We start from the raw sequence: 26,557 nt of genomic DNA on the forward strand, positions 1-26,557 counted from the left end.
TAATGGGACAAAATGATTTATTCCTTTGCACATCATCACCACGTATGTACGCATATACGATCTTCAATAGTCACATATATTCCTATACCAGCTGCATGCATGCAAATTCTTACAATGGAAGATGAATGGTATTAAAAGGTGAAGACGGTTTAATTACTTGGTTAAATTCTATTTCATTTTCGGTATCTACTTTGTAATCACCAGAATCATCTTGTTTCCTTGATATTGTAAAGAGCGAGAAGAACATCACGCCCAAAGTTCACTAATACATACTTAATTAAGTATAAGAATAATCTAAACACATATTTATTTAGGTGCATTTCAACAACAAGTCATTTTAATAATCACATTGACATGCAAAAATTTACAATAATTAGTGTAAAGCTCGCTCGCATTCGTTCATACACATATTTGCTTTGTGGAATTGATCATTAAATCGATCGATCAAATCAGATCCTAAATAGTAAATATAATTTATTTCCAGAGATTCGCATTGCAATAATCGTAATAATACATAATATACAATCTCAAATCCAACTGGCGATTGGTGGGTATTTGTGTATTGTTTTAATAATTTAATAGATTTCGGAGTCTTAATTTACGAACGAAGCAAGAACAATGCGTCCTTTGTATTGTTCACTCTACTTGAAATAATTCATGCAATCCAGGTGGTCTTGCTATAAAAAGAGTGCCTGGGCAGTTTCAAAGAAGGGATTTGTTAAAAATGTGATTTGTTAGCCTTTCTGCTAACGGACATCTCTCCGTCATCACTACCACCATGAAAAACTGCACAGATTGCTTTTTATTCCACTGACTGAACTTATTGTGCCAAAATAACTGCATCTTTGTAAAAATAATAATTATAACCAATTCATGCTGCGCCTATCCGACGAAATCTTGCCTGGTAAGTAAGTACTTGTACTTTTCAAGTAATAAGAATGCAATGCATGCATACATCTCAAAATTTGATGGACTGATTAATCTCCATGTCCGTCTTTCACTTACTACAAAACAAGTTAACGAACTATATGCCATTGGCTGTGAACTCGTTGTTAAAAGAATTGTAAAAGAGGAAAAAGTGAGATTGAATCCGGAGATATTTTATGTATCCTTTCTTCCACTTCTCACAATTTGATTTCACTCGATACGTATGAATTAGCTCACAAAAGCTGCAAGCAAATAGCAGTATAATGAATCATGTACAAAGGTATGGCACTTAAATATATGGACTGGCTGACTGAGTGACTCTCACTGGTAACAAATATACAATTTGTCCATTTTTTATACACCATTCACAGTGAGAAGAAAGGAATTTGTTTTCACTGATATGGAAGGAACGGGACATCAACTTGACAACAGGATGATTCTAAAAGGGTGATGTTGATAGATTTATAAAGAAACCGATGTCTAGATAAGGATAGTTTTGATATTTGATTGATTCATGTCGAGAAATTGATGTACGTACGAAGAATGCGATACAACATCTCATCTCGTCATCAGAGAATCGCTGTATCGAACTTAGATATTAAAAAGTGTAGGAATCACGGAATTTTTTTCAAAGTCTGCCACAGGCGAGCAATTGGGGAATACGGTGCGGTTGTCGTCATCGTACAGTAAATAACCGTTTATATCCATTCCATTCGGCCATTTATTACACTTCCGGGTTCCTACTTGAGTTGGCCGTACGGCGGTGGCGGAGTTTCGGAACGTCCATCGTGATCATCATCTCTGCGACGTTTTTTCCTTGGTCTCCCTTCAACACCGTCGTTGTCATCGTCATCTGCCGAATCCTCGTCAGTCTTGAGGGTTTCTTCGTTGTCCACTAAACAGGAAGAGATCCATGATGACGATTGGCTATTGTGCTGTTGCGGTTGGCGTGGTTTGGGTTCCGGTGTGGCTTCTTTGGATCCAGTCGAGGTGGTAATTTCGCACAACTCGTCCGGCACGGGGAGATATCTGATTTAATTTGAAGGATTTAATTTATTACTGATTAATATTTCCTGAAATTATGTACTTACAGCGCAATATGGTACGGAGGCGGCTTGGAGAGACCACTCATGACAAAGTTGGAGGACTCTGCGACGCTAATGTGCATATTTATTAAGTGGTTTTCAAGCGATGGGAGGTAGTGAGGTCCCAAGAAGGGACGATCGCCCCCAATATTCGGGTTCATCCCCATCATCCCACCTGCGAAACAAATACATATATGCACCATGAAATACGTAATCAAATAGGGACTCACTTTTGGCAATTAAAGTATAATAATTCTACCCGTGTGTGCAGCTTGGTGTTGCAAACTGGGTCCCCCAATACCAATCCCACTCATTTCCCCGTTAGTTCCTCTTCCGAAATAATTTGGCGAGCCCATTGGACCCGTCCCATGCGGAGAGGTTTGCAGAATGTACTCGTTAAACTGTAAGGAAAGATGTGACTAATTAATTCACAGTATTTTGGCAAATCATAGCTTTACGCTAATCACCGCAATACCTGGCGGAGCAGATAAGCGTTTGTTCGTTTTCGAAGACAGGTAACTCCAGCGAAAAACAATCCCATAGCGAACAGGATAAAAATGACTTCGGTGAGGAAAAAGTAAATGGTGGCTTCCGTCCGTTCGCTCCGAGGCGTTTTGTCGATCAACCACGGCCCTTCGATGACAAATTTGGCAGCCACGGTGGAGAGGAGGATGAACGCCATGAAGCAAAGGGTGAGACCAATCCGTTTCGTCCGTTTCCAGGCGGGGTCGACCATCGAATTCGTGCCCGTGCTGGTTGTCGAAGTGCCCAACACGGCTGAGCGGACTTGTGACTCAGATAAGTCAGGGTTCACGTTTAATATTCCGTGAGGAGAAGTGGCCAAATTGTTGGAGGATGTGACATCCATAAATCCTTGCCTTCCATCAGGCCACATCTACGCAGGATTAGAAATTGCATACTTTTATTTACCATTACTGAATATATATCTCAACCTGTGCCTGCTGAGAATGCCGACTTTGTTGATGATGACTGATATTATAAGGGTCATATGTCCACCTATTCACGGAGGACCGTCTTTGGTTGAAACCCCCAGAACTGGAAGATGACCTTCGCCTTCCTGTACCTCCTGGTAATCCAGAAGAAGCGGAATGACCACTGTTGTGTGATCTGGGACGACGACTACCAGAAGAACCCATGCTGCCCCCTGAAATTAAGCATAGCGCATATAATGCAATTAAAACTATCAATAAATTCGACCAGCAAGTTACATATTTCATTCATCTATCTATAAGCTGGTTAATTGCAACCGTATATTTAGTAAACATTAATAACGGTTATTATATTATGCACATATGTAGAAATAAATTCGTTAGTCGATTAGTGGTTGTCATACGCATTGTATTGTTGTTGGAGCGAAGGTAGTATTGACCTGAAAGACCAATCACTGGGTCCGCCCCAGTCGACATGTAGTTAATCATCTCATGATTCCCACCCAGCTGTTGATTTCCCCCTTGACCTTGCGGTCCAAAGTTGCTACCCATTTGCAGCGAGGATGGCGATCCTCCCCCCATTTGTCGCACACCATGAAGTCGGAGAGACGTATTTTGTTGTTGGGAGGACGGAGGGACAAACATGTCAAAGTTGTGATTAGTCGGAATTGTATTATTCCCTCTGTCCAAGGGGTTCATGTTAAAATGCTGGGAATGAGAAGAATGCCCGAAGCTGGAATTGTTGTGGGGTTGAGAAGACATTTGTTGTGAAGGTACTATTGTCGTATTAGTGCATGAGTTATGGGCTCCATTGTTAGAACTTGTGGCACCAGTGTTATTTGTTGTTAGCGATCGAAAATGACTTTGCGTAGAGGTAGGAGGGGTTTGAGAGGGTGAAGAGGTGGAAGTCGATCGAAGGAGGGGTGGTGGGTGGTGGTGTCGACCGGATGTCGTGGTTCCAAATGTTCGTGCTAAAAATGGGTATGATGTTAGTTTTTTTATTAAAAAACATTCATTACGTATTTAGTTTAATTAAAAAATTTCTGTTTTTAAATTATGAATTGTTATTTCTTATTACTGTAAAATCCTCCTGGACCAGGGACACGGCCACGATTTCCTCCACCGAAATTGTGAAGTTGGCTGGATCGCTTATCAATCCAGAAATGCATTATGATTATATTGGTTTAATCTTTGTCAACATATTCCGAAAATAAGAGGTCTAAATGTCTAACTGCAAATAGGGAAGAATTTATCACCGTTTTCGATGACTATGTATTAAGCTCAGAACAATGTTTGTGCATTTTGTTTGTTTAAAGTGCTACGCAGTTCAGAAAACTATTTATGTAGTGAACGATAGAAGTCTCTGGGTCCCTTGAACCAAGGTTTCCTGTTCACAATATGTACTTTCAAGTTTCCCTTTATGACCAATCTGTGTATATGTACGTATGCAGTATATGTAGTACGCAATTGTTTATTATCTGTGGAATAAGGAAATCTGTTCGCAGTTTAGTAAATCGGATTTCTTTCATCGTACTGTCATGCGTTTTCAATATGCAGCCCGAATCCGGGCAATATACGCCGAGAAAATATTCCGAGAGGAATGTTTCTCTCCGAATACCACAACCACAACCACTTGCTCTACATGCAAAAACAATCATCCATACCCGGAAAGAAAATATTTTCATACCACTTTTCACAGAAAATCTTATCAAAACATTTTATTGTAATGGGTTTACTAGTTGCCCGATAAGAACGGGACCCGTCAGCCTGTCATTCAAAATGAACAGAAAAGGACTATTAATCTCCAGTGAAGAAGCCACCGAAATCGGATACCCGGAAAGTGTCGTCGTCGCAGCAGCGGTGGCCCCCACTTCATTTATTTCCAAATGGGTCTGATGAATCATCCGAGAAACTACGGGTAGTTCGGTGTGTGGGGTTTTCTTATTAGATTTTGAAGACTTGGGAGTAGCGAAGCCAGAAAGATCGCTGGAATTTGGGTCGAACAAACTCACAATTCCCATCTAAACAAATATTATTAAACTAATATATTTTCGAATATTTCTTGAAAAAACATTCCAATAAATCTATTCATGCATACCTTTCGCATAACATTCATGGTGTCGTAATTGGCTTTTAGTGTAAATTTTGGCAAGGAAAGGGTTACAGTTCGTAAATTCTGTTCCAAATTACTGACCAACTTTTCCAAGGGATAACTGTTGAGGAGTGGTCTCACACTATTCACTGTTTGTCCGTCGTCTGGCTTCAAAATTATGAAGTGAAATCTGTCGTCTTTAAAGGGAATTGAAATTCCGATAGATTTTAGGTCATGGATGTAACTATATCCAAAGATGGATTCAAGACTCATCATCGTAACCTTCACTCGATTTCCGGTATCAAGCATAAAATCAGACTTTTTAGCCAAGACTGTGAATGGCTTGTCCCACGAACCACTGTAGAACAATGAATTTGCCAGTAAGAAGGAAAATGTGGGGGTTGTACTGGATGGTGGTGCAACGAGATTCTGAATATATCCCTTTGTCAAGGAGGATATCCATTTGTTTATTGTTGCCGAGGATCCGACATTATCATTCTTGAAGTCGACAGTTTGAACTGTAGATCCCAATTTTGATTTTAATTGGGTTGCAAGAGTTTCATTTATAGAGAACGATTTGTCGATGAATAGCCCATTTCCGATTTTTAAGGTGGACGATTCCGAGTTCTAATACACAAGTACATGAAAGAAGTATACGTTAAAAATACATTCACATGTACACATTAATTCATTGTCATGTTAGAAATTCACCAGAGTAGAGCTGATTTGTCTTGCCAAATTTTGGACAAGTTCATCCTGCGCTAAAGGCAATTTCAAAACATTTTGGATTTCGGAAGCAGTTTGGCCTAAGAAATGATAACCATTTTAGAAGAAACTGAGATTATGCATTTGTCATGAAAATAATTTTTTGCGTACCCTTTGATCCTAGAGACATTATCGCCAGAGCGGTTCTAATGGAAAAAGGTGATATTAAAATATTATGGCTACTTCCTTCACGTCCTTTCTCAAGGGCTACTTGATTCAACAACCGTGCAGAAAATTGGTACACTGGATGCCCATTGTTCCCGTTCTGATTTTGTTTCACAGAATTCACTGTACATGACTGAAGTACAAGGAAAAATATGACCAAGAAAAATCTCAATTTAAAAAATTCCATCATTTTCAGAAAGGCTTGGAAATATTGCAAATTATTTTATTCTTCCAGTTCCAGGAGATGCTTTACTCTAGCCTCGGCTGATTATATACTTTATTAATTCCATCTTTTTGCAAAGAAATAATCGCACATTCGTGTGGATATTCATACATATTAAAACCGGTTTTGCATGGAAGAAATTGGTAATTATAATAAGTAAGAGAATTTAGCCATGAATCCTTTCACGTCATTCGTTATTTCGTCAACTATGCAAAATAATAATAAGACAATAATTACAGGGTTCAAATTAGTCGCATGTTTAGAGATTTTGTATTTTTTTTTACTTTATTCTACAAACAAACGCAATTCCACGTGCACATGCTATCACTTAGGGAGGGTGTCACATTTACAGGTTTCAGATATGATTAAGTGCATAAACGTGCTATCCTATAACTTGTCATAATTTTAGTAATTCAAAATAGGGCATAAAATTAAAATATAACATAAATTAAAATTGCATATCTTGGAGGAGGTATTTATTACAAACAATGGGGCAACGTGTTCTTTTAAATGGACTTTTGACTTTGGGAAAAATGAGAAATATAAATAATCCAATGCAATGCAACTCGTAACCTTCAACTTTACTATCAGCATCTTCACATTTGTCGAGTTCTGTTGCTAAAATTGTGCACAGCATAATTTCTCAATTTCTACTCTTATCATCGAAAAGGTACGTAAAAATCCATGATTGTATATTGTATTGTATTTTACAATTTTTCTCTTAACCTGTGTCAAGTATTCAGTTACACGATATTATTTGCAGATTATTTTTTTTACAGAAGTACTTGAATCATCCATTTATTTATATACCGGCGAGAATATAAATATATTGATCGAATATCATCAAAATGGCTGGGATAATGAGAAGATTGGTATTATCTAGTCTCCAGACACCAAGTATCTTTTCTGCGTTTCGATGTTTATCGAGTAAGGCCACATAGTGCATTATTATGTCATTCACACCGTAAAATGATGTGTAAATAAAATAACTTGCCACTTATCAATTCAAAGCCTCCAATTCTCTCTTGAGAGAGTTCGTTTTGACGGAGAAAGTTGGTGAGAAGAAGAATATCGGATTAATTACGTTGAATCGTCCCAAGGCGTTAAATGCCCTTTGTGACGCATTGATGAAGGACTTGAGCGATGCGATCGATGAATTTGAAAAGGATAAGGATATTGGAACCATTATTCTCACTGGGCAGGGAAAAGCATTCGCTGCAGGTTTGCATAGAATAATGATTTATGTATTTGTAAGAGATATGGACTGAAACTCGATAAATCTAAATGTTTCATAGGTGCTGACATTAAGGAAATGCAAAACAAAAACTTTGCAGAAGTATTTTCCGGCAGTTTTCTGAGTCACTGGCTCAGGGTGTCGACTTGTCGAAAGCCTGTCATTGCTGCGGTCAACGGATATGCTGTATGTACATTTACATTGTAAATAAACTAACGTAACTTGTATACATTTTTGATGTTGTGTTTCACTAATTCAGCTTGGAGGTGAACTGGATTACAGTGACCAAATTAGTCCAGCAGACGGTTGAATTTCATCGGACTGGGAATCTATGCTGGAGATGTGAAGCGATGGGTGAAAACTGGTCAACAATTTATTTATGTCTAATGATTGAACACAACAAAAAATGATAATTTCAAGAAAGATTATGTCATTTCTTCCTCTTCACCGGTGAGTTGGTGGCGTTTGAGAGGGGAACACGGTTCGCATTCCTCTTTTCAGAATTTGCACGCAGCAACAAAGCTCGTTCTCGCTTCATCGCCACCAACTAATTATTCAAATACAGTTCAACGATTACAACGAATCCAACACAAATTACTTATGTTAGAGTTGAAAAGAAGGAGAGTTGACTTACCATTTTTTTTGTCTCATTGTGAGCTTGTTTCTCATCCTCCAACTGAGACCTCAATTTGTCGTTCTCCTTGAGCAACTTTTCTTCACGAAGCGAGGCCTGATGCAGGTCTTCCTCCAATTTGCAAATTTTGGAAGACCCTTCTTCAATCTTTGCCCTGAGAATCGGATCGCCCAGTGGTCGGTCGCCTTCTTCTGCTTCGTCTATAAAGACTAGTTCACGGTCCCCAATAACCAACGAGTTCGTCAACTCTTCCACTGCTTTGATGATGATGGCGAGTTCATCTTCTTCAAAATACGTGAGAGATTCTGGGGGCATAAACGTGTCCACGCACACTTTTTGAAGAATGTTGCGAACTAACCACTTCCCGTTCGAACTGCACAAAGTTCCTTGAAAAGGGTGGATGGGGACGACTCTTGTATCCTCACAAATAACCTCATATCCTTCTGGGATGAGGACCCTCGACGAGCAAGCCTTCTTCAGCATCGTGGTGTTGTGACGCCCGGCACTCTTCATGTCAGTCTTGTTTTTCTGGGCGGCAAGAACCCCGTTTCCATAAGTAGTTTTACTTATACTCAGACCGATCGTGTTGTCCTTCATCCAAACTTTGAGTATTATATTGTGTAATCCGCCATGACTCTCTGCAACCAACAATAAAAACGAGTTAAATATATATTGAACCGTATGTATTTTATAAAGTTAGTTTACCATAATAATCTTCAGGTTTAAATGCTCTCGGAACAATTTTGCAACCATCACCGTCTGCGTAAACGTGTGTGGGAATGGCGACATGTCCTCTCCTTGTATGATTTTGCATCGACATCTGATTACTCGCCAAGAACTTGCAAGTTATGCACGTCGCCACCAATTCATCACCAGTAGTCTCTATTTCGAAATCTTCGTAAAAGTTTTTCCGCCTAATCCTTGTTTCTACATAACACAAAAATATAGATAACGATTATTGTAGTAATTTATAAATTAGAAAAACATTAGCTAAACATTACTTTCAATCTGGCTGGATCCGGGATGTTGTACCCTCATGTGCCGAAGGACATCAGAATTTCTAAAGTTATTCAAAGAATGGTTAGGTTAATCAAACAGTCAATAATACGAAATTACATGAACAATGAGAGACAAACCTTTTAAACTTTAACCCACAAAGTACACACGCAAACTTTCTCTCATCGGAATGGGTCAACTGATGACTTGTCAGATTACTCTCTGTGACAAACGTTTTGCTGCACTTGTCACAAGCGAATTCCTTCACATTCAAGTGTCGTTTTCGATGAATTTGAAGTCGAGAAGGACATGGCAAAGTTTCATTGCACATGTCGCACGCGTACTTATTTTTTTTTTTTGCCACTTCAAAAGCTTCACTTTTGGCTGTCACTCTTTTTCGCAGCTTCTTGAAAATGGGTGACATGTCCAACTTTTAAGTAATACTAATTTATTCACTTTCAGAGTGTGGGCGGAGAGAAGAATATTTGTTTACTTTTATGAGTGGTAGTGGAATTAATTCACAGCGGAGTGAGTGAGTGAGATCTGTGAGCTTTGTTCCTGCGTGCAAATTCTCGCGATGATGTGCCAACACATCTTGCTTCACATCTCCAGCATAGATTCCCAGTCCGATGAAATTCAACCATCTGCTGGACTAATTTGGTCACTGTAATCTAGTCCCACACTGGGACTAACCTAACCGAACCACCTCCGAGCTTAATTAAGAAGACTGAATATTATAACTTTTTTTAACCAAGGTGGCTGTGAACTCGCGATGATGTGCGACATCACATTTGCTTCGGAAAATGCAAAGTTTGGACAGCCAGAAATTCTAATTGGAACTATTCCTGGTAACGTATTATTATCCTTAAATTCTAATAAGTAATGCAGTAATGTTTTACATACTTATGTTTACATAATTATACTGTATCTTCTCAATGTCATTTTTTCCAGGGGCTGGTGGTACTCAACGGATCATCAAAACCGCTGGCAAGTCAAAAGCTATGGAAATATGCCTCACTGGGGACCAGTTTACTGCTCAAGAAGCAGAAAAAATGGGTTTAGTTAGTAAGGTGGGACTTTAATATGAATACAAATTATTATGTAAATCCATTATTGTAGTTTATGAATCTGCTATTTTATATTTCAGGTCTTGCCCCCTGACCAACTATTGCCACAAGCAATCAAGACTGCAGAAAAAATTTCCAGCAATTCCAAAATTATTGTGTCAATGGCTAAAGAAGCTGTGAATCGAGGTAGATAATTAAATATATTTTTCGTAAATATTAATGGAAGTTAACAAATAGGATTTTTAAATCTTACATCAGCGTACGAAACAACCCTTCAAGAAGGACTTCTTTGCGAACGACGCCTCTTCCACGCGTCATTTGCCACGGAAGACCGAGCAGAAGGAATGAGCGCTTTTGTTGAGAAACGACCTCCAAAATTCCAAGATAAATAGATCGTGTTTTATGACCTGGTTAAAATATACTTTATTCTTGTGAATCATTGCCAATTATCCAGCTAATCATGACTTGACCTGGCGAAATAGACAAACTAAAAATATTGTGAGAATTATATATCAGATTAAAACTCAAATTATATTTTCCATATTATTGTGTAAGTGTCTATCATTATTTTAGTCTGAATAATCCTAATAAACCGTGTAAACGCATATATGTAAAGAAGTAGCTCACTGCACCCCAACAGGGGTTCAACCAGGATTATCCTGAGGGTATTTTTTGGAGAGGGCCATTTTTTACAGGGTTAAAATGGCCATTTCTGAAGAGTAATTTAAAAATTCAATAATAATTTACATAATCATTCATCATCGTCTTTGAGTCCCATATAATATGCTTGTAAAAAAGGTGTGCATTTTCTTTGGCCATTTGTTATTATTCATACGCGTGCTATGTACTTACGTGCCTACTCGTAATACGTAAATCTCCATCATAATTTTCATGAATTTTGAGAATGCGTTTAGGTATCTTAAAGCCATAAAAAATAGAACATTTTCATCCACCACTTTCACCCCTGAACTTACAAAGTCTCCCTACTTTCTCCAACGTGGGAAAACATGACTTACTTTATGGTCACACAAGCTGCAAAATTGGTCGCATTTTGTACCCTATTGCGCTGGAAGGCCTGCCCTTGACACGTTGGCAAATGACGTGCATTGGTGTCCGCTGGGGTGGTATCTTGTATACCACCGCAGGGGACACGTGTGTGTGGGGTGACGTCCTCGTGATGATATGCATCATAGATGATGGTATCTGACTCTCCCGAGGTTGACCACTAGGGTCAGTCCTCTTGGCTTAACTGACCTGGCGTGTCCATCCTGTTTGGGTGCGATGTGCTAGTAGGTCAAATTTTTGAACTCGCTCACCCCCTACTCTGATTGGGTAGGGTGGCAAGGGCGACTCGAGTGAAAGTCAAAGAAAGCAGCAACAAGAATCGTATATAATGTTGAATTTATTGCATGACGCGATTTACCGGAATTGTCATAATTGTTATTCGATTAAAAATCAGTTGTTGACTAATTAAGTGAGCACCAAATTATAAAAACAGAAATTCAATGGAAATTGACAAGTTGTAAGCAAAACTTCATGGACGGGATGATTATAATTTAAGTAATTTCTTTTGAGTATAGCTTTGAATCAAGTATATTTTTAGGGCAAAGGTGTAATTGCAATTCGAATTTTGATCGTACAGTCCCCGATCAAGAAACAACTTTTGGTTCCTGACAATTCCGTGGCGTGACAATTCCAACAAGAGTTTGTGTTACTATTACTATTGTTCTGATGAAGTTCTCCATTATAATTATCACTTTGGACGGTTGGACATGATGGCGACGCTGGGGGGAAGCCGACGCCCATCCGACTAGAAGAAGTACCACTTGGATGTTGAACTCGGTTTCTAGCAACGCATTGTGCACACGGGTTGAGATCTCCGTATGGCAGCAAATCGTCAATATTGAGCACTCGGTCACGTTCAGAGAAAATATGGTTCTTGTTCACTACTTTACGGACATGTTCAACTCCATCTTGAGAACCAGCTATTAGAATTCCAATGTGAACGCGAACATCTTCGTTCCCTTCAGAACGGCAGACGACAGAGAGACGAACTGTTTTCAAGATATGGTCTGGCATTTCTGTCGTTTCCTATAGCAGAAGACGAGCAAAATGTAAAAATTCATAAAAAGATCATATTCTTAACATACTAAATTTTTTACTTACATGCCATCCGATTAAACAAAACTTTTGGAATTGGACAGCCTTCGGATAAAAGTCCAAACACCATTCAATTTGTTTGTCAGATTTGCTCAGAAGTTCGGAAAATGAACAGGGCGTTGCAAAAACTAACGTTTGCGCTTGGTAGTGTTGCAGTTTATCAAAGGGCGTGACCATACAAACTGACCATTGATCTGTACAATATAGTCGAGGGGTGAAGAATTTGTAGTTGGGATTTCGCGAAGATGAAAGACTTTGACGATGTCGAGATGAGAGAGAGGATAAAGAAGAAGGCACCATGTCTACATCATTTTCAATGCATCCTAATAATTTGAAAAATAAAAGTCAATCAGCAACAAATCTTCAGATCAGATCAAACTTCAGATCCTCAAACAGATCTTCACTTTTACAATGCCAAATACGTACCGTTGTGAAAATTCATCGCCATCGCCATCAAATCGATAACTGGTTCGCAAGTTCTGATCAAAGGACTCTGTATGAGATCTGCAATCTGTCGTGGATTCATCATGGGAAAGCGTATGTGTTGCATAGTTTGGTAAACCATTTTTGAAACTTCATTTTCCATTTCTGCGTCTAAATCTGATTCGCACCCCTTCTCTGTTCGGCACATTAACCAATACTCAACAATTCTACAAAATAATAATTTTCCAAGTTATAATTGCCATCAAAAATAAACCTGTTACGTGTTTCACTTACTGGTAGAGACGATACTCATCAAAAACAACGACATCATCTTGCCTGAGGATGCTGGTAAACAAATCTGGCTCTAAATGGGGGAAATCTTCCGCTTTTGACACAGATTCCAAATTCCACTTGAGGTAATTCCGACAACATTCTGCAATTTTGGCATGATGTTCTCCAAAATTTGAAGCGTACTGTAACCAAAGTATAAGTTGGCTGTGCTGAGCTGCAACTGGGATGTGAATTTCCATATAACTTAAGCACAACGATATCAGATCCTACAGAATGATAAAAAAATTATGAAACTGACATCATATATACAATATTCATGTATATAAGACTGCTATATTTTTATTATTATACCTTAACATTATATTTGTCGGCAAGAATAAGGACATGAAGAACATTTTGCAGCTCGAGTTTCAATCCTCCAGTGTATAAATATTTCAAAAAGTTTTCAAAAATTTGGGCACATTCGACGGATTCTTGTAAAACTACTTTTGACTCTTTAGCTTCATTCCAATTTGGGTTCATTAACATGACCTGTGCGAATTATATTTACATATAATAAAGACAAACTCAAGACACATGCTCAACACCTGTAAATTAAGTTGTATTACCTGGAACACATCGCTAGACGCGCAAAGAATCAGTCGATGGGCAGGATACTCTGCCCCATTGATCACAAGAGTTATATCACTCAATAAACGTTCAGCGTACAAATGGGCAATTTTGGAGATGACCGCAGCCGAATTGTCCAGCTAATATAAAAACCAGAACCAAATGATAATTAATGTATTTTAAATTTCACCAAATCTAAATAGGGAACCACCTGAACAGGACACTCACCTCGACAGCTTGTAAACCTGGACCAGTTTTACCACCCCTATCCGACCTGCTTTTCTTAGGGTATGACCCATATGTCGATGAGCTCGGCGTCGGAGGTCGCGAACCTCCTCCTCCATTATTTCCATTTCCACCTACCCTTCGGTCACCCCCACTTCCACCAGGGATTCGCACATTGTGAAACATTGTGGAAAATCGAGAAAACATTTTATAACGTGGTGGCTGATGAAGAAAGTGTAGAATTTTACTAGACCAACATTTACAAGAAAATCTGAACCGAACCTTTCGGAAATTTCGAATCGAAATACTCCAAAAGTCTGCACCTCGTGAGTCGTGGATAGCTAGACAACACTACTTTTACTAAAATTGAATTCTACGTTCAACATTGTCCAAACTACCGAAAAACTATTACTAAGCTGTTATTTGCTACTCATTATTTTGCGAATAAATTGTGAAATAGAAATACAGCTCAACTGTTCAACAGATGATTCACACTGCCTCTGGAAAGTATTGTGTATTGCAGTCTCATCTCACCTCCAATAAAACTTTCAGTATGTTGTACAGACTTTCACAAACAGAAATGATAATTAAAATCAAGATCATAATTTTCTCTTTTTTTTCAGAGCACAATAAAATTTTATAACATCTGGATGGTGCGAAACGATAGGACTAATTATTAATAATTACGCAAAAATGTCACATGCATGATCAATTAATTTAAAGTGTATTAAAAAAAATCAGATATACACACTACGTGTCGCATGCAAAATGGAAATATTTTAGAATGACATATAAGTGAATTGATACATGAATATGAAATTGTTATGAAATCTCTACCACGTATATTAGATTTGCATGCATTACGATATGTAAAACACCAACCATGCAAAAGATAAAAACAACTATAAACTTTCATTTCTGATGAATTTTTATTTCATAAATATTTATAACTATTAATTTTGTTATTTAGCGTTCTGGGACGCAATGATATTAGAGTTTGTTTATTTGTATTACTGAATAACTTAACTTATTTCTGTGTTTATTAATTTATGCATATTTATGTGTTAATGAACTAGATAGTATTAAAGTAAAATATGTATGTACTGTAGACACCAAATAAGTAAATTAATTCAACCGTTGACATGATCCAGATCTGGGAAAATGTGGTCACGCTTGACAATGTGAATTTTCCTATTCGAAAGGCACGCAATGTAGGAATGATCTCCAAAGTCCACTAAATATCAAGGCACGCATTATTAGTTCAGATTATCGTAGATAACTACTTACTGTGGATAACACACCTGTCAGCCTATTCCACTTCCAGACCTGTCCGGTGGCACTATTAGAATTTGGATTGTCACCATTAACGAAATTTCCAGCAGCAGCATGGTTATTCGTGGGGGGAGGAGGAGGATCGCCACCCACAGCACCTTCGACATCTTCCGTATTAAAGTTGACCGGAAGGGCGTGCTGAACAAGATGGATTAGCTGCTGAGCTGTGCTTTCACTGCTGGCCAAATCTCCTGAAGACTGCAATTTTATAAATACCAAAATAGCACATTTAATAAGTAAGGTATTTACGTGTAAACTACTTAATTGTAGTGGTTTACAGAAATGATGGTTCCATCTTCGTGGATAACCATGTGGCCCTTTTGCCCTTGAACTTTCTCCATCCCCACCATCACAGTGCTTTTTACGTGGAAATTTCCAGATTCTAATACGCAACAAAATTTGTGTGTAAACAGAACCCCTGTTCTTAAAATGTCATTCACTATCTGTCACTTTGTAGCAATCAATTTTTCTGTGAGTAATACGCTGACAGACTAATTTGTTTCACTTTGGTATTGTTAACAAGTTATGGAGAAAGTAATTTATATACATCTGTTTCGTAGCTTTTAAGCGTATAATGTACAGAGCTGTTTGGTTTGATGTAGAGTTTACATTGTACATAACACGTTGTAGTGTGTATACTATAAGTTTGAGCTTTATGTCGGGCAGGATGTACATACTGATATGGACAGATCTATGGGATTTGGTCTTACTTTTTTACTGACTTGGTTAGTATGTGAATCCTGTAAGATGAGAATGAAACATGAGATTTTGAATTCCGAGGAGGAAACATTCAGATAGCTGTGCTAATAAGCATATCATGTTTGTACACAGTTTATGGCGTATTACTTTCTAATGACAATAAGTCGCAATGCATACTTTCTAATGATGATATTACATGAAATATTCAGTCTACAGTTTAAAGATTTTGAATATTGACTCCGTACATAGCAATACATTGGAAATTGGAACTCATTGGCACATATTCTTGCTCGTTACATATTTATAGTCATAACTTTAAATTGTACTTTACTTTACATCATGCATTGCTCCTTCATGGAGCCGAGTGGTTCGAAAACAGAATATCGTAAATAAACTCAAATAAACACATGCATGCAAAAACAATAAATTAATACATATGGCAAATTTCTAGTACCAGTTACTTTTAGCATTTTATATAGTAAATATTTCACAAAGTGTCAATGTCTTTTTTTCTAAAATTCACATGCCTTTATTTCTGTCCGATATATAACGTACAATAATCAAATTCTCCTACTCCCAAAGATCAGGTCTATTCAATAATTTTATCCAAATGGCGCACCCCACAACGGAAAATTAACAATTTAGAATTTTGTAGAGAAAGCTAGCAAGGTGTTTTTTTGTGATTTTTGACAGGACGTAAAGGTGGAGAGTGAGTCGAGCGGCAGGTCCTATTTAGTTTAGCAGAGATTGCGTGGAATCAAGACGGCCATCAGGGTCAAAACGGTCCAGCGACAGAGAAGGATTGCTTCACGGGTGGCGATGGCTGAAATATTAATATATTAATATATTATTGAAATATTAATATATTAATTTTTTAATTTAAACACTTCAGTAGTTTCAGACAACACATATGCATTTAATATATATTTAGTATTTAGGAGAAAAACACCAAAATATACACGAAAAACTATAATCAGTAAGAATTTTTACAAAATTTATATTTTTGACTATAATACTCTTGATTTTTTGTGATCCAATTTCTTTGACCAAAAAAAATCTCCTAACACCGTTGGAATATTTACAAAACATATTTTTGATACAAATATCTCAAATATTTACGTATTTTTGATAAAAATATCCAACATATTTACGTATTTTTTGAAATAATAGCGGAAATATTCATAAATATGTCTGAAAACCTAGAAATATTTAAAATATATATGTGACAGTGAAAATGGTCTGAAATTTTTGTCATTTATACGAGGTAGTTAGCACACCCACAAAGTTTGACCGTCGGTCATCGTCAAATGAAAAAGATGAAAATGAATACATATCCACCCTCTGGCTATCACTTAAAATGTATTTTGCTTGGGCTTACAGGCCATCGTGGTCGCTGGAACAGCAGTGGTCATGGGTGCCTCAGCAGCCTTGGGGACAAGAGCTGCCTTGGGAAGTGGTGGTGGGGCCGGTTTGGGATCCTCTTTCTCCTTGGGTGCAGCCTCGACCATGGATCGACCTTGAATCTGCGCACGTTTCCGACAAACCCCCATGTCACACCAGGATCCCCTCAAACACAGATTTTGGGCGTTGTTCATCTCCATGCGTTCCTAAAAAAGACAAATTATGGGGTACTTGATTTTCAAGGAGTTGACATTGTTATTTGCCCACCTGGAATTTGGTTTTCAACTTGACGGCCATTTCCTCATTTGAATCCACATGTTTTTCAATCTCAGCCACAATTTCTTCCAAATCTAAACCAAAATCCGAGTCACAGGCCAACCCGTCTGCAATTGTTCTTCGTTTTTGAAGCTCAGCTAAATTTACAAATCATAATATTAGACAACAAATCACGATTAGTGAGAGGGGAATTTTGCTAATTAGTCATTGATGTCGTAATTACTCGAGGCGTAGTCATGAACGGCATACATTGGTTGATTCGCAGGGACGACGCTGGTAACATTGTCGGCCGACGCCATGTTAATGACAATCGCAGCCATGAGAAAAAGCAAGGCTTTTCCCATAATGAAGGGCTGTGCAAATGAGAGGAGACATGATGATATTCTATATTTCTGTTATTCTATCTTTCTTATCATGATTCATGCCACCCCACAAGTGACCAGTCCATTTATCATTCTCAAAACTTTTATCGTTTTACAGCTCCAATCACTCACCTCCAAGCACACGCACACACTTTACTCGTTCAGAATGTGGTCAACTTCCGGAACTTGTAATCCAGGGAATTTGACGGCGGCGACGATAATTTCTTGTGGGAAGAGAGAGAAAAAATGTTTGTCACTCCAATATTTTTATGTCGTCCGATTCTACCAGTCGGGGTTTATTTTCAAAAAGGTCTGGTCGGCAGGGTAACACATCCTTATGTTGCATTATCGCCAATGGCGATTCGCCATTATTTACCATTGCTGGCATTTCGGCCCGAAATTTTCGGGTAAAAATGCTCATGTAAAGTCATTTATGGTCGATCTGCACGTGGATCTGCACCGATAACTTAAGCTGGTTTCAATTTTCAACTTGAAAATTTCAAGCCCATCTTGTTATAAATTTTACATAAATACACTTATTTAATTTTACACAATAATTGAATCATTATTTGTTGTTAATTGCATGACTATGCATACTAAAACGCTTCTGCAAAAATCTGCATAAAGTGTGATTGCTTTCACCATGTTTCCATTTTTGACATGAAGAATGTAAAATTGAGACGCCGAGAGCGGAATCGTATGTAGACAAAGTTTAAGCAACTTCAAGCCGGGTTCAAAATAATAAATATTTTGTTTGCGTAAAATTTTCAAGTTATTTGCAATTGTTTTGTATGATAAGTTTATTGCGTATTTTATAAAGAAATGGACACAGAAAAAGTTGATCAACTTGTAATTCCACCTGAAGATTCGACAAAGGTACATAGTTTTGCATATTTTAGACATAATTGCGTGTAATGTTTTAATTCAAACGTTAAAATTTTTAACTTAAAAATCATTCTATTAATATGTATGAAACAGCCCAGCGAAGGTGACACGACGACAATACCCGTGATAACTAATGATAATGAAAGTAAAAATCACGAAAATCCGCAGTCAGAAAAAGTGCAGACTAAAGAAAACGAGGAAATCAATGGAGCAGAAATTGACCAGCACACGGAAGAGATGGATGTCGAAATTCCTGTCCTAAATTATTGGGATTATGAAATCCCACCAGATTTTAAACCATCAAATTATTTAGCAGTTAGTTCTGTCGAACCGAGTAATAGAAAGAAGCGGCTCAATTTCTACAAAGGATGTAAATGGTAGGGATAAATTTTATCATGGATTTTTTTTACATTACGTTAATTTTAATACTTTTTATAGGTCTCCTGATGGTAGTTGTCTATTATCAAATTCAGACGACGACATTCTCAGACTTTACAATGTCCCGGAATCGTTATACACAGTCAGTGATTGGAATAACTATACCCCGACGGAGAACAGCTTAAGTATGGAGTCTGTTTTGAAAGTTGAAGAAGGTGGACAAGTCTATGATTATTGTTGGTACCCTCTAATGTCTTCGTACGATCCTGTCAGTTGCTGGTAATTTGATCATATTTATCAGTCACTAATGCGACGGCATAGTTTACTGGTTTGGTATGCATCATGTATCAATCAATGGTTATTCCAGTTTCTTGACCACATCATCAGACGCACCCCTCCATTTATGGGATGCATTCACAGGAAAACTTCGAGCAACCTATCTTGCCTATGACCAGTAATTAATCGATAATTTGCTAGTTTATTTATTTCATTACAAATATTCGAATATTTGAATTTATGTACGCTTTACTTTATAATATTGCAGTTTAGACCAAGTGGTAGCCGCTCACAGTGTAGCATTTGATACAACTGGCCAATCAATCATTTGTGGTTTCAACAAGATGATACGAACCTTCGATATCACTCGCCCAGGGCGACACTGTACTGACAGGAAGTTGAAACACGCCCAAATCACAGAGCTCAGCCAACCTGGAATCATTTCCTGTATAGCTGTAAATCCTGCCCTCAAAAGTGTAATGGCGGTTGGAAGTTACCTGAAAACGGTCGGATTATATCACGATGATGGATCCGTGCTGTGTATCTTGCAAGGACATCTGGGAGGCGTGACTCATTTAAAATTTAGTTCTGATGGGACGAAATTGTTCTCTGGAGGGAGAAAGGTAAGTGATACTTTGCGGTAATAATTTTGCAATGAATTTTGTCTTATTTTGTGTTTACTTTATAATTACTAGGATTCAAGACTGATATGCTGGGACATGCGATATATGGGAGAACATTACACCATATTCGACAGAGTTGTGACTACACATCAACGAATTTATTTCGACACCACGCCCAACGGAAAGTATTTAGTCAGTGGTGGGACCGATGGAGTAGTACAAATTTGGGATTTGCTATCATCAGAGGAAACTACTGCTCCACACTCTTCTTTTCAGGCTAATCCAGAATGTATCAACGGAGTTAGGTTTGTATTATATTTTTGTATTTTCTGTTGTATTATTTCTTCTAACGATAAGTATACAAACTGTTTATTTATGTGCTTACTTTTTCAGTGTCAACCCATTTATCCCACTTCTTGTAACATCCTCAGGACAAAGACACGTGCCTAAAGTGCCAAACTATTCAGATAATGAAGATGACGAAGAAGATTCTCCAAATATATTTGCAAGTGAAAAGAATATAAAATTGTGGAAATTTTGTTAGTGAACAGTGATGGTTTCATTTTTACTTTGGACTTGTATAATACAAGTTGTGTTTATTAAACTGTATTTTTATATATTTTTGACTTTTAGTAATTTTGTTGACTGCAAAATGTTGTTTAATTGCTGATAACTCTTCAGGACCATGGTTCAGCCGGGGCTGGAGCATCTATAAAATGTTATCTTTTATAATATTTAATACATGAAGACATTTTCACAACTTAATTTCGCCTGAAAATGTTCAATGATTGCATTACAAAATCATTCAACTTTCTCTCCTCCGACTTGTTTTAAATGTCACCTTGCACAATTCTCTGTCTCATAATGTCTTTAATTCGCTTCTTCTCACTGTCCAACTTTTTATAAACGTCGGCTAGAATAGGAAGTGGGGCTTCGAAATAAACATCCTCCAATATTAGGTTATCAGGGTGCAGCGCAGAGTGAACGTAGTCTCTGCTATTCCACGGTCTTCTGTAAAAGTCCCAGTCACTAGTCGAGTAGCGGTTCAGTAGGGATCTCGGAATTATTGGCAGTGTCGTCGTCGACGTCGTCACCCCGTCTTCCAAAGCAAGGGCTGCCGGATAGCGAATCCCTGTCGCTCCGTACAACTGTTCAAAAATCAGGCGTCGTCTCTCCGCCTCTTCCAACTTTCTCCTTTCAACTGCCTCCTTTAAATCTGATATCCGCTTTTCGATTATTGCTTGTTGTCTCTTACGTTCTTCTTCCTCCTTCTTGCGTTCGTCCTCCTCATGAATTTCCTCAAGCTTTTTGGCGAATGCTTGCTGCCTTCTGGTCGCTTCTTCTTGCTTTATCGTGCCACACATGCATAACTACATAATTTACTTGTACAAGACATTGCTATCTCAATTTTATACATATTAGACTTGCCAACAATCGTCGCTTCTCAATTTCATCTAAATATTCTCGTCGCAACTTTTCCCGATCGGATTCTATCCTTCGGAGAAAGCGATCTTCGTCGATGGCTTCCCTCTCCTTGCGGCGTCGTTCAGCCTCCTTCTTTTCTGCAATTTGTCTCTCAAGCTCTGCCCTTTATTTTAAATTTTGACATGAAATAGCAACAAATTAGCTTTTGTATGGAAAAGTCGAGATAATAATGTAGACAAACCGGTAGAAAGCATTTCGCACACGAAAATCGGGTAGCTGATCTGCCGTTTGAGAGACATGGTAACGTTTCAGTGCGCTACCTGAAAGATATTGGGTTTTAAGAGCAAGTTACTTTTTTACGAGCACGATTTATACAAATGAGATGATTTCTACCTGGTTTATCACCTCCAAGACCAGAAGTATCCATTGCTTTCTCCATGATTCTGCTTACAATGTCGTTGGCAGAAAGGGACATAATATCTTGGACTGAGCCTATTAAAAAATGAGATGCTATCCCATTGACGCAAGGAAGTGCACAAAAGAAGAAAGCAGAAGTAAACAGTAATAAAATAACTGAACTGCAGAAAAACTTGAAAATATTTTGTCGCAACGTATGCTCATTTGAATGGGAAAAAGTCGTCGTCATTAATAATGATCTAGTCTCACTCGGTCAGGAGTTCCTACACATGGCGATAATTATAGGGCGCACTTTCTCTGCCAGGAATTTTCAGCCACTTATTAGCCAAGGAACCTTGAATGTTCTTGAACTTGTAATAATTTTACTGCTCCTGCACTAAACCTCGGCTAAAACTACCATAAAATTCATGGTCATCTTCGTTCTCTCACGCGAGTACATAGAGTAATATGCATATGGTTCAATCGATGATGTACAACAGAGTCAATGTCAATGCCCATGTCGTTATCATTATTATCGTCCCTTTGATGGTGAAAAGGACGACAGGAAAAGTTGAGACCGACTCTGAGATGGGGGTGTGCTGTGCACATGAGGGTTTTAACACGTTTTGCATAAGACATAGACCGGACGGAATAACTTTTCCCATAAGCAACGAAGGAAATGGCCCATTTATAATAGGCATGAGCTGCACACACTATAATCATGCAGAGAGAAAGGCATTTTCTGCACTTTGTGGATGACGAATATTTACATATCGTGAAAAGACCAGACTACAGACTTATTATAATCTACTTGTGAGAGACTTGGAAGGTAAACATATTGATTTTTCCAGAAATCTATATCTAACACAAAATCTAAGCTATCGCGAGATATCCCAACGGGCAAAGGCATAGGAATTCCCTACGATTTCGAGATAAAAAAGCCTCTCGATTCTAAGCGAGGGTAGCTCGAAAAGATCTCGAATTTACAGTTAAATGTCCAGCGAGACCTAAGGAAATCCTCTCGATTATTCGGAGATATTGGCGACACGATTTCCAGCATTAATCGACGAGATTTCGTATTTGCCTGAATATCGAATTCCTCTCGAATTTTATGCGATTTCATTGGGATTAAAAAAGTAGCATACAAAATACATTGCATTGTTTGTGTCTTAATTTATTTTACAACAAATAACTACCAATACAATTTGTATCAAAAAATTAATAAGTTAATGATATAATTTATAATTTTATCTTCACTCAGGATTGCCAGGTTGAGCAGCTACATTTCTAAATAATAATAAAATAGTCCATACATTATACAACGATTCAATTTGATATATATTCATAGAAATATATATATTAATTTAATGTTTCTGTACTTACCTCCTTTGTCTAACTCGATCATGGGCTTGCTTCAAAACAGTCGGAAGCACTTCATAATACTTAATCAAGGTTGCTTCTCCAGATGTCCGTGGATTTCTCATCAGTGCATCTAATAATTAATTAAGCAATTCACATAATTAGACGCGCTCATAATTAGCTTTAAATGACCCCGCTCGATAAAAAATTCATACGAAAGGGTCTGATTAATGAACTCAAACCATAATACGATATTTTTATTTTCACTTACCAAAAATCGAATTCACAAGAAGAGCATGATCGGCCAGCGACAATTTTCCCCGCTTCCCTTTGTGACTATAGAGTGAACAAAGTTCATCCGTCATTAAAAAGGACATCATCCCTTTAACGGCTTCTAACAAAGTTGCACCCCCGCAATCTTTCAGCTTACGAATCTATAAAATATACAGCAATTAAAACATCTTTAAACAAAAACATATTCATGGTCTAATTACATACCAATGCATTTTTGGCAGCCTCATCATTTTTTAATTGCTCATCCAGTGACGAAAGAGCTGCAGAATCCCGAAGTGGAAATAATCCGAAAGGAAAGGAGAAAGTTTGCTGACTGGAAGCGAGCGGTTGATTATACTGATTATTCTTTAAAATCTGCACAATTTCATCCAGTTGATCTTGTTGGCGATCGAGTACAATAGTTATTCTTTCTATTTTCTTTAGAATTTCAGGGAGTAATCCTAAAAATTATTGTTTTGTTTTTAAATTAATTAATGTTAAAATATTGCATTTGTGAATAAATGATCTGCATTCACAAATAAATATAAAAATAATCCCTTTATTATCTTGTGTACCTTGATCGCCAACGGTTCTATTCATTTCTTCTACCCTTTGCGGGGGAGCCTGGCTCATTGCATTATTCAGGATTATTTCGCCACGCTCCATTCCTCCAAAGTCGTCGCCCTCATTTCCTGCAAAGTGGTCCCCCTCTTGATTCCTTCCCGTATCGACACCAGCAGCCAGCAACTCTTGAATTGTGTAAATAGTTTGAGAAGTTGAAGCCATTTCTTCAATTTGATGTCGCGGAGGGTTTGGTAGCTGAGTAACGGGTCCAACATTCTTCTTCACGACACGGCGTTTGGCGCTGGATAAATCAGATGTTCCCTCTGCAACTTTGGACTCCTGTCTAGCTTCTTGCAAAGTCCCTTAATATTAAAAAAATATATATATATATATGTAAATAAATGTAAAGAATACATAATAAATCATTTGTAGGTTTTTAAACTCGATCTTATTGTTTAAGGAACAACAAATTATTGTTCAAGATCTCACCAAATTAAAGTTATCGTGCAACTGCTAAATTGTGAGTACAATATACTAGTTATTGACTTCATGGAAATTACTTAATTTTTTCACTCACCATATTGTCCAAGAACTCTTCCTTGATATTGTGTCCAGTCTTCCTTGGGCGATTCACAACGTTTGATTGCTTTTTTTAAAACTTTATGTCCATAATTGTTCGGCCATAAAATGGAACCATTAGATATCCATGAAACTGGAATGGCCTCCACAGTCTCTATGTCTTGATTATCTTTACACTCTTTAAATACGACGACGGCGTATTTTTGCTCCATTTTTTATTCGTTGAAATTATGGAGTTGAGGAATAACGATAATTTTATTTTTTCGTTTTAAAGCCACACACTTAAATTGAACATCACTTATGTTAAAAGTATTTATGGGACTAGTAGCACTATCAACTTCAAAAATGTTAACAATCGATGAATTACACGGATACTCAAAGAAATTGTTTTTTGAAGTAAAAACACGTCCAATTACGTTCCCATCAGTTGCATTTTTAACGAAGTGACTAACTTCTACTACTTCACCGGTTTTAAGCAAAATGATATTATCAGGGGATTTATTACTAATTATAGAGTCCCTAAATACTATTTTTTTAAATGCGCAAGAATTATTTTTTTTAGCATTACTAAAAGTCACTGAATTTTTAGTTGCAGTATGCGGAAGCATGCTCACCTCGTTTTTCTGTTGCTCAATGATGCGGCGGTATACTTGTTGGAGGGGAAGATGAGACCCTTTAATTAAATTTTTAATTTTTCCCAAAAAGTTTTCAAATGGAAATGCACTGAAGGAATTTAAGTCCCCATGTTTTCGTACATCATTGGTCAAATGTATTAGGCCGTGTACATTGTATGATAGATTTTCTTTTCCATATAATTTTTTAAATTGTTCCACGAAATAAAGTAATAAATCTTCAGCGTATTTTAAATTCGGTTCGGTTTGATTAGTGATTGATAACAACCTAACAGCAATTGATAGCACCAAAAAATGTCTATAATATTCTTCACTAATTATTCCTTTTAAGACGATCGGTCCCGTGTAGAGAAGAAACAGGCGGAATTCCGTAGCTTTCCATCTGTCAACTTCAGAGAGAGGGCGACTTTTTCTCACAAAATCACTTGTCACACAAGGTCGACACTTTTCAAGACGAAGTGATATTTTGTCAATTGATTTTTTATTTAGTCTGTAGCTTTTTCGTTTTCCATGTACAAAAATTTTTAGAATTTTTTTTGTCACTCCTAAGCATACAAGATGCATGAACTCGTATGGGATGTCTCCAACTAGATCGAGGGGTAAATTTTCAATCACTGTTCTATAATTATGATGAGGGGGTTGTTGATTAGCACGAAATGAATGATTTGTCCTCAATTCACTGTTCGTTTTTAAATATACTACACGATTCTCTTTATATTTTCCTTTAACGATGCATTTTCCACAACCGTAGTATCCAGTGTGACCCTTGATTCCAGTGACAAATGCACGAGCAGGGGCGTCACATACTATGCTTGACAGTTTAAACTCATATTTTACATTATTAATAACTACACCGTTTTCGATTAAAGCTTTTGTTTCTTGAACAAATTTTTGCAGGTAGTTATCTACGTCACTTGGCTTTTCATTCCCAAAGTAAAGTCCAATAATAAACACTTTTTTCGTTTCAATTACACGTCCTAAAATTGGCCAAAACTGTTTAGATGAACTTTTAAATAGTGGGAGTCCATCAATATTTATTTGAATTTTGATTACTTTAGGGTTTGGTCGAAGTAATTTAATTGACTGCTCAATTATACTTTTATAACCAAAGTGAATATATTGTCCCCCACCGCACTCTTCAACCAGTGATGTTGTCGGGGTTGCTAGTAAAGTTCTGCCATCGACAGGTAATTTTGGTAGGCTTGGTTGTTTATTTAAAATTGTCAGTAATCCATTAAATGCCGATCTTGT

The 26,557-nt window shown here is 37.5% G+C and overlaps 10 protein-coding genes across 13 annotated transcripts; 2 read left to right on the top strand and 8 right to left on the bottom strand.

The window, feature by feature from the left end:
* Positions 1–4,545, bottom strand: LOC110858561. Of its 3 annotated transcripts, none has more exons than XM_035858640.1 (7): positions 4,041–4,545; positions 3,403–3,933; positions 2,966–3,177; positions 2,488–2,907; positions 2,272–2,413; positions 2,019–2,187; positions 1–1,956 (listed from the first exon to the last, which is right to left on the bottom strand). In XM_035858640.1, exons 1-7 carry the CDS (start codon positions 4,129–4,131, stop codon positions 1,668–1,670), a joined length of 1,854 nt encoding a protein of 617 aa, XP_035714533.1. In that variant the 5' UTR covers positions 4,132–4,545; the 3' UTR covers positions 1–1,667. The 3 variants fall into 3 exon arrangements, with proteins under 3 accessions (XP_035714533.1, XP_021963069.1, XP_035714534.1); XM_022107377.2 differs by having other exon boundaries at positions 3,367–3,933; XM_035858641.1 differs by lacking the exon at positions 3,403–3,933.
* A 115-nt stretch (positions 4,546–4,660) lies between these two features.
* LOC110858298 (alpha-1-antitrypsin) lies at positions 4,661–6,544 on the bottom strand. The gene is made up of 4 exons (XM_022106997.2): positions 5,931–6,544; positions 5,766–5,860; positions 5,061–5,681; positions 4,661–4,983 (listed from the first exon to the last, which is right to left on the bottom strand). The coding sequence occupies exons 1-4, from the start codon at positions 6,172–6,174 to the stop codon at positions 4,681–4,683; spliced, it is 1,263 nt and encodes a 420-aa protein (XP_021962689.1). The 5' UTR covers positions 6,175–6,544; the 3' UTR covers positions 4,661–4,680.
* Positions 6,545–6,717: 173 nt separating this feature from the next.
* On the top strand, positions 6,718–10,745 carry LOC110858299 (probable enoyl-CoA hydratase, mitochondrial). The gene is made up of 9 exons (XM_022106998.2): positions 6,718–6,877; positions 6,987–7,134; positions 7,219–7,428; positions 7,503–7,627; positions 7,701–7,707; positions 9,827–9,919; positions 10,023–10,141; positions 10,219–10,324; positions 10,397–10,745. Exons 2-9 carry the CDS (start codon positions 7,056–7,058, stop codon positions 10,528–10,530), a joined length of 873 nt encoding a protein of 290 aa, XP_021962690.1. The 5' UTR covers positions 6,718–6,877; positions 6,987–7,055; the 3' UTR covers positions 10,531–10,745.
* Positions 7,797–9,837, bottom strand: LOC110858296 (zinc finger protein 69 homolog). The gene is made up of 5 exons (XM_022106994.2): positions 9,212–9,837; positions 9,077–9,135; positions 8,781–9,002; positions 8,076–8,713; positions 7,797–7,988 (listed from the first exon to the last, which is right to left on the bottom strand). Exons 1-5 carry the CDS (start codon positions 9,493–9,495, stop codon positions 7,872–7,874), a joined length of 1,320 nt encoding a protein of 439 aa, XP_021962686.1. The 5' UTR covers positions 9,496–9,837; the 3' UTR covers positions 7,797–7,871.
* A 777-nt stretch (positions 10,746–11,522) lies between the features above and the next one.
* LOC110858392 lies at positions 11,523–14,350 on the bottom strand. 2 transcript variants are annotated; one of them, XM_022107160.2, is made up of 8 exons: positions 14,129–14,350; positions 13,850–14,068; positions 13,621–13,761; positions 13,364–13,543; positions 13,016–13,278; positions 12,725–12,948; positions 12,305–12,621; positions 11,523–12,229 (listed from the first exon to the last, which is right to left on the bottom strand). In XM_022107160.2, exons 2-8 carry the CDS (start codon positions 14,051–14,053, stop codon positions 11,738–11,740), a joined length of 1,821 nt encoding a protein of 606 aa, XP_021962852.1. In that variant the 5' UTR covers positions 14,054–14,068; positions 14,129–14,350; the 3' UTR covers positions 11,523–11,737. The 2 variants fall into 2 exon arrangements, with proteins under 2 accessions (XP_021962852.1, XP_035714719.1); XM_035858826.1 differs by having other exon boundaries at positions 13,850–14,350.
* A 406-nt stretch (positions 14,351–14,756) lies between these two features.
* LOC110858497 lies at positions 14,757–15,827 on the bottom strand. Its single transcript, XM_022107304.2, has 3 exons — positions 15,457–15,827; positions 15,148–15,376; positions 14,757–15,080 (listed from the first exon to the last, which is right to left on the bottom strand). Exons 1-3 carry the CDS (start codon positions 15,526–15,528, stop codon positions 14,977–14,979), a joined length of 405 nt encoding a protein of 134 aa, XP_021962996.1. The 5' UTR covers positions 15,529–15,827; the 3' UTR covers positions 14,757–14,976.
* A 443-nt stretch (positions 15,828–16,270) lies between these two features.
* Positions 16,271–18,447, bottom strand: LOC110858646. The gene is made up of 5 exons (XM_022107475.2): positions 18,049–18,447; positions 17,778–17,907; positions 17,546–17,691; positions 17,256–17,484; positions 16,271–16,700 (listed from the first exon to the last, which is right to left on the bottom strand). The coding sequence occupies exons 2-5, from the start codon at positions 17,896–17,898 to the stop codon at positions 16,615–16,617; spliced, it is 582 nt and encodes a 193-aa protein (XP_021963167.1). The 5' UTR covers positions 17,899–17,907; positions 18,049–18,447; the 3' UTR covers positions 16,271–16,614.
* A 161-nt stretch (positions 18,448–18,608) lies between these two features.
* Positions 18,609–20,695, top strand: LOC110858411 (telomerase Cajal body protein 1). The gene is made up of 7 exons (XM_022107185.2): positions 18,609–18,792; positions 18,895–19,178; positions 19,240–19,458; positions 19,547–19,633; positions 19,724–20,078; positions 20,151–20,383; positions 20,472–20,695. The coding sequence occupies exons 1-7, from the start codon at positions 18,739–18,741 to the stop codon at positions 20,620–20,622; spliced, it is 1,383 nt and encodes a 460-aa protein (XP_021962877.1). The 5' UTR covers positions 18,609–18,738; the 3' UTR covers positions 20,623–20,695.
* Positions 20,636–22,916, bottom strand: LOC110858412. The gene is made up of 5 exons (XM_022107186.2): positions 21,897–22,916; positions 21,745–21,823; positions 21,507–21,666; positions 20,920–21,424; positions 20,636–20,787 (listed from the first exon to the last, which is right to left on the bottom strand). The coding sequence occupies exons 1-5, from the start codon at positions 22,147–22,149 to the stop codon at positions 20,756–20,758; spliced, it is 1,029 nt and encodes a 342-aa protein (XP_021962878.1). The 5' UTR covers positions 22,150–22,916; the 3' UTR covers positions 20,636–20,755.
* A 136-nt stretch (positions 22,917–23,052) lies between these two features.
* LOC110858465 lies at positions 23,053–24,913 on the bottom strand. The gene is made up of 6 exons (XM_022107255.2): positions 24,673–24,913; positions 24,107–24,457; positions 23,757–23,992; positions 23,530–23,692; positions 23,283–23,391; positions 23,053–23,186 (listed from the first exon to the last, which is right to left on the bottom strand). The coding sequence occupies exons 1-6, from the start codon at positions 24,884–24,886 to the stop codon at positions 23,153–23,155; spliced, it is 1,107 nt and encodes a 368-aa protein (XP_021962947.1). The 5' UTR covers positions 24,887–24,913; the 3' UTR covers positions 23,053–23,152.
* Between the last annotated feature and the right edge of the window lie 1,644 nt (positions 24,914–26,557).

The sequence above is a fragment of the Folsomia candida genome, unplaced genomic scaffold (assembly GCF_002217175.1).
Source record: "Folsomia candida strain VU population unplaced genomic scaffold, ASM221717v1 Fcan01_Sc021, whole genome shotgun sequence".
NCBI lineage: Eukaryota > Metazoa > Arthropoda > Collembola > Entomobryomorpha > Isotomidae > Folsomia > Folsomia candida.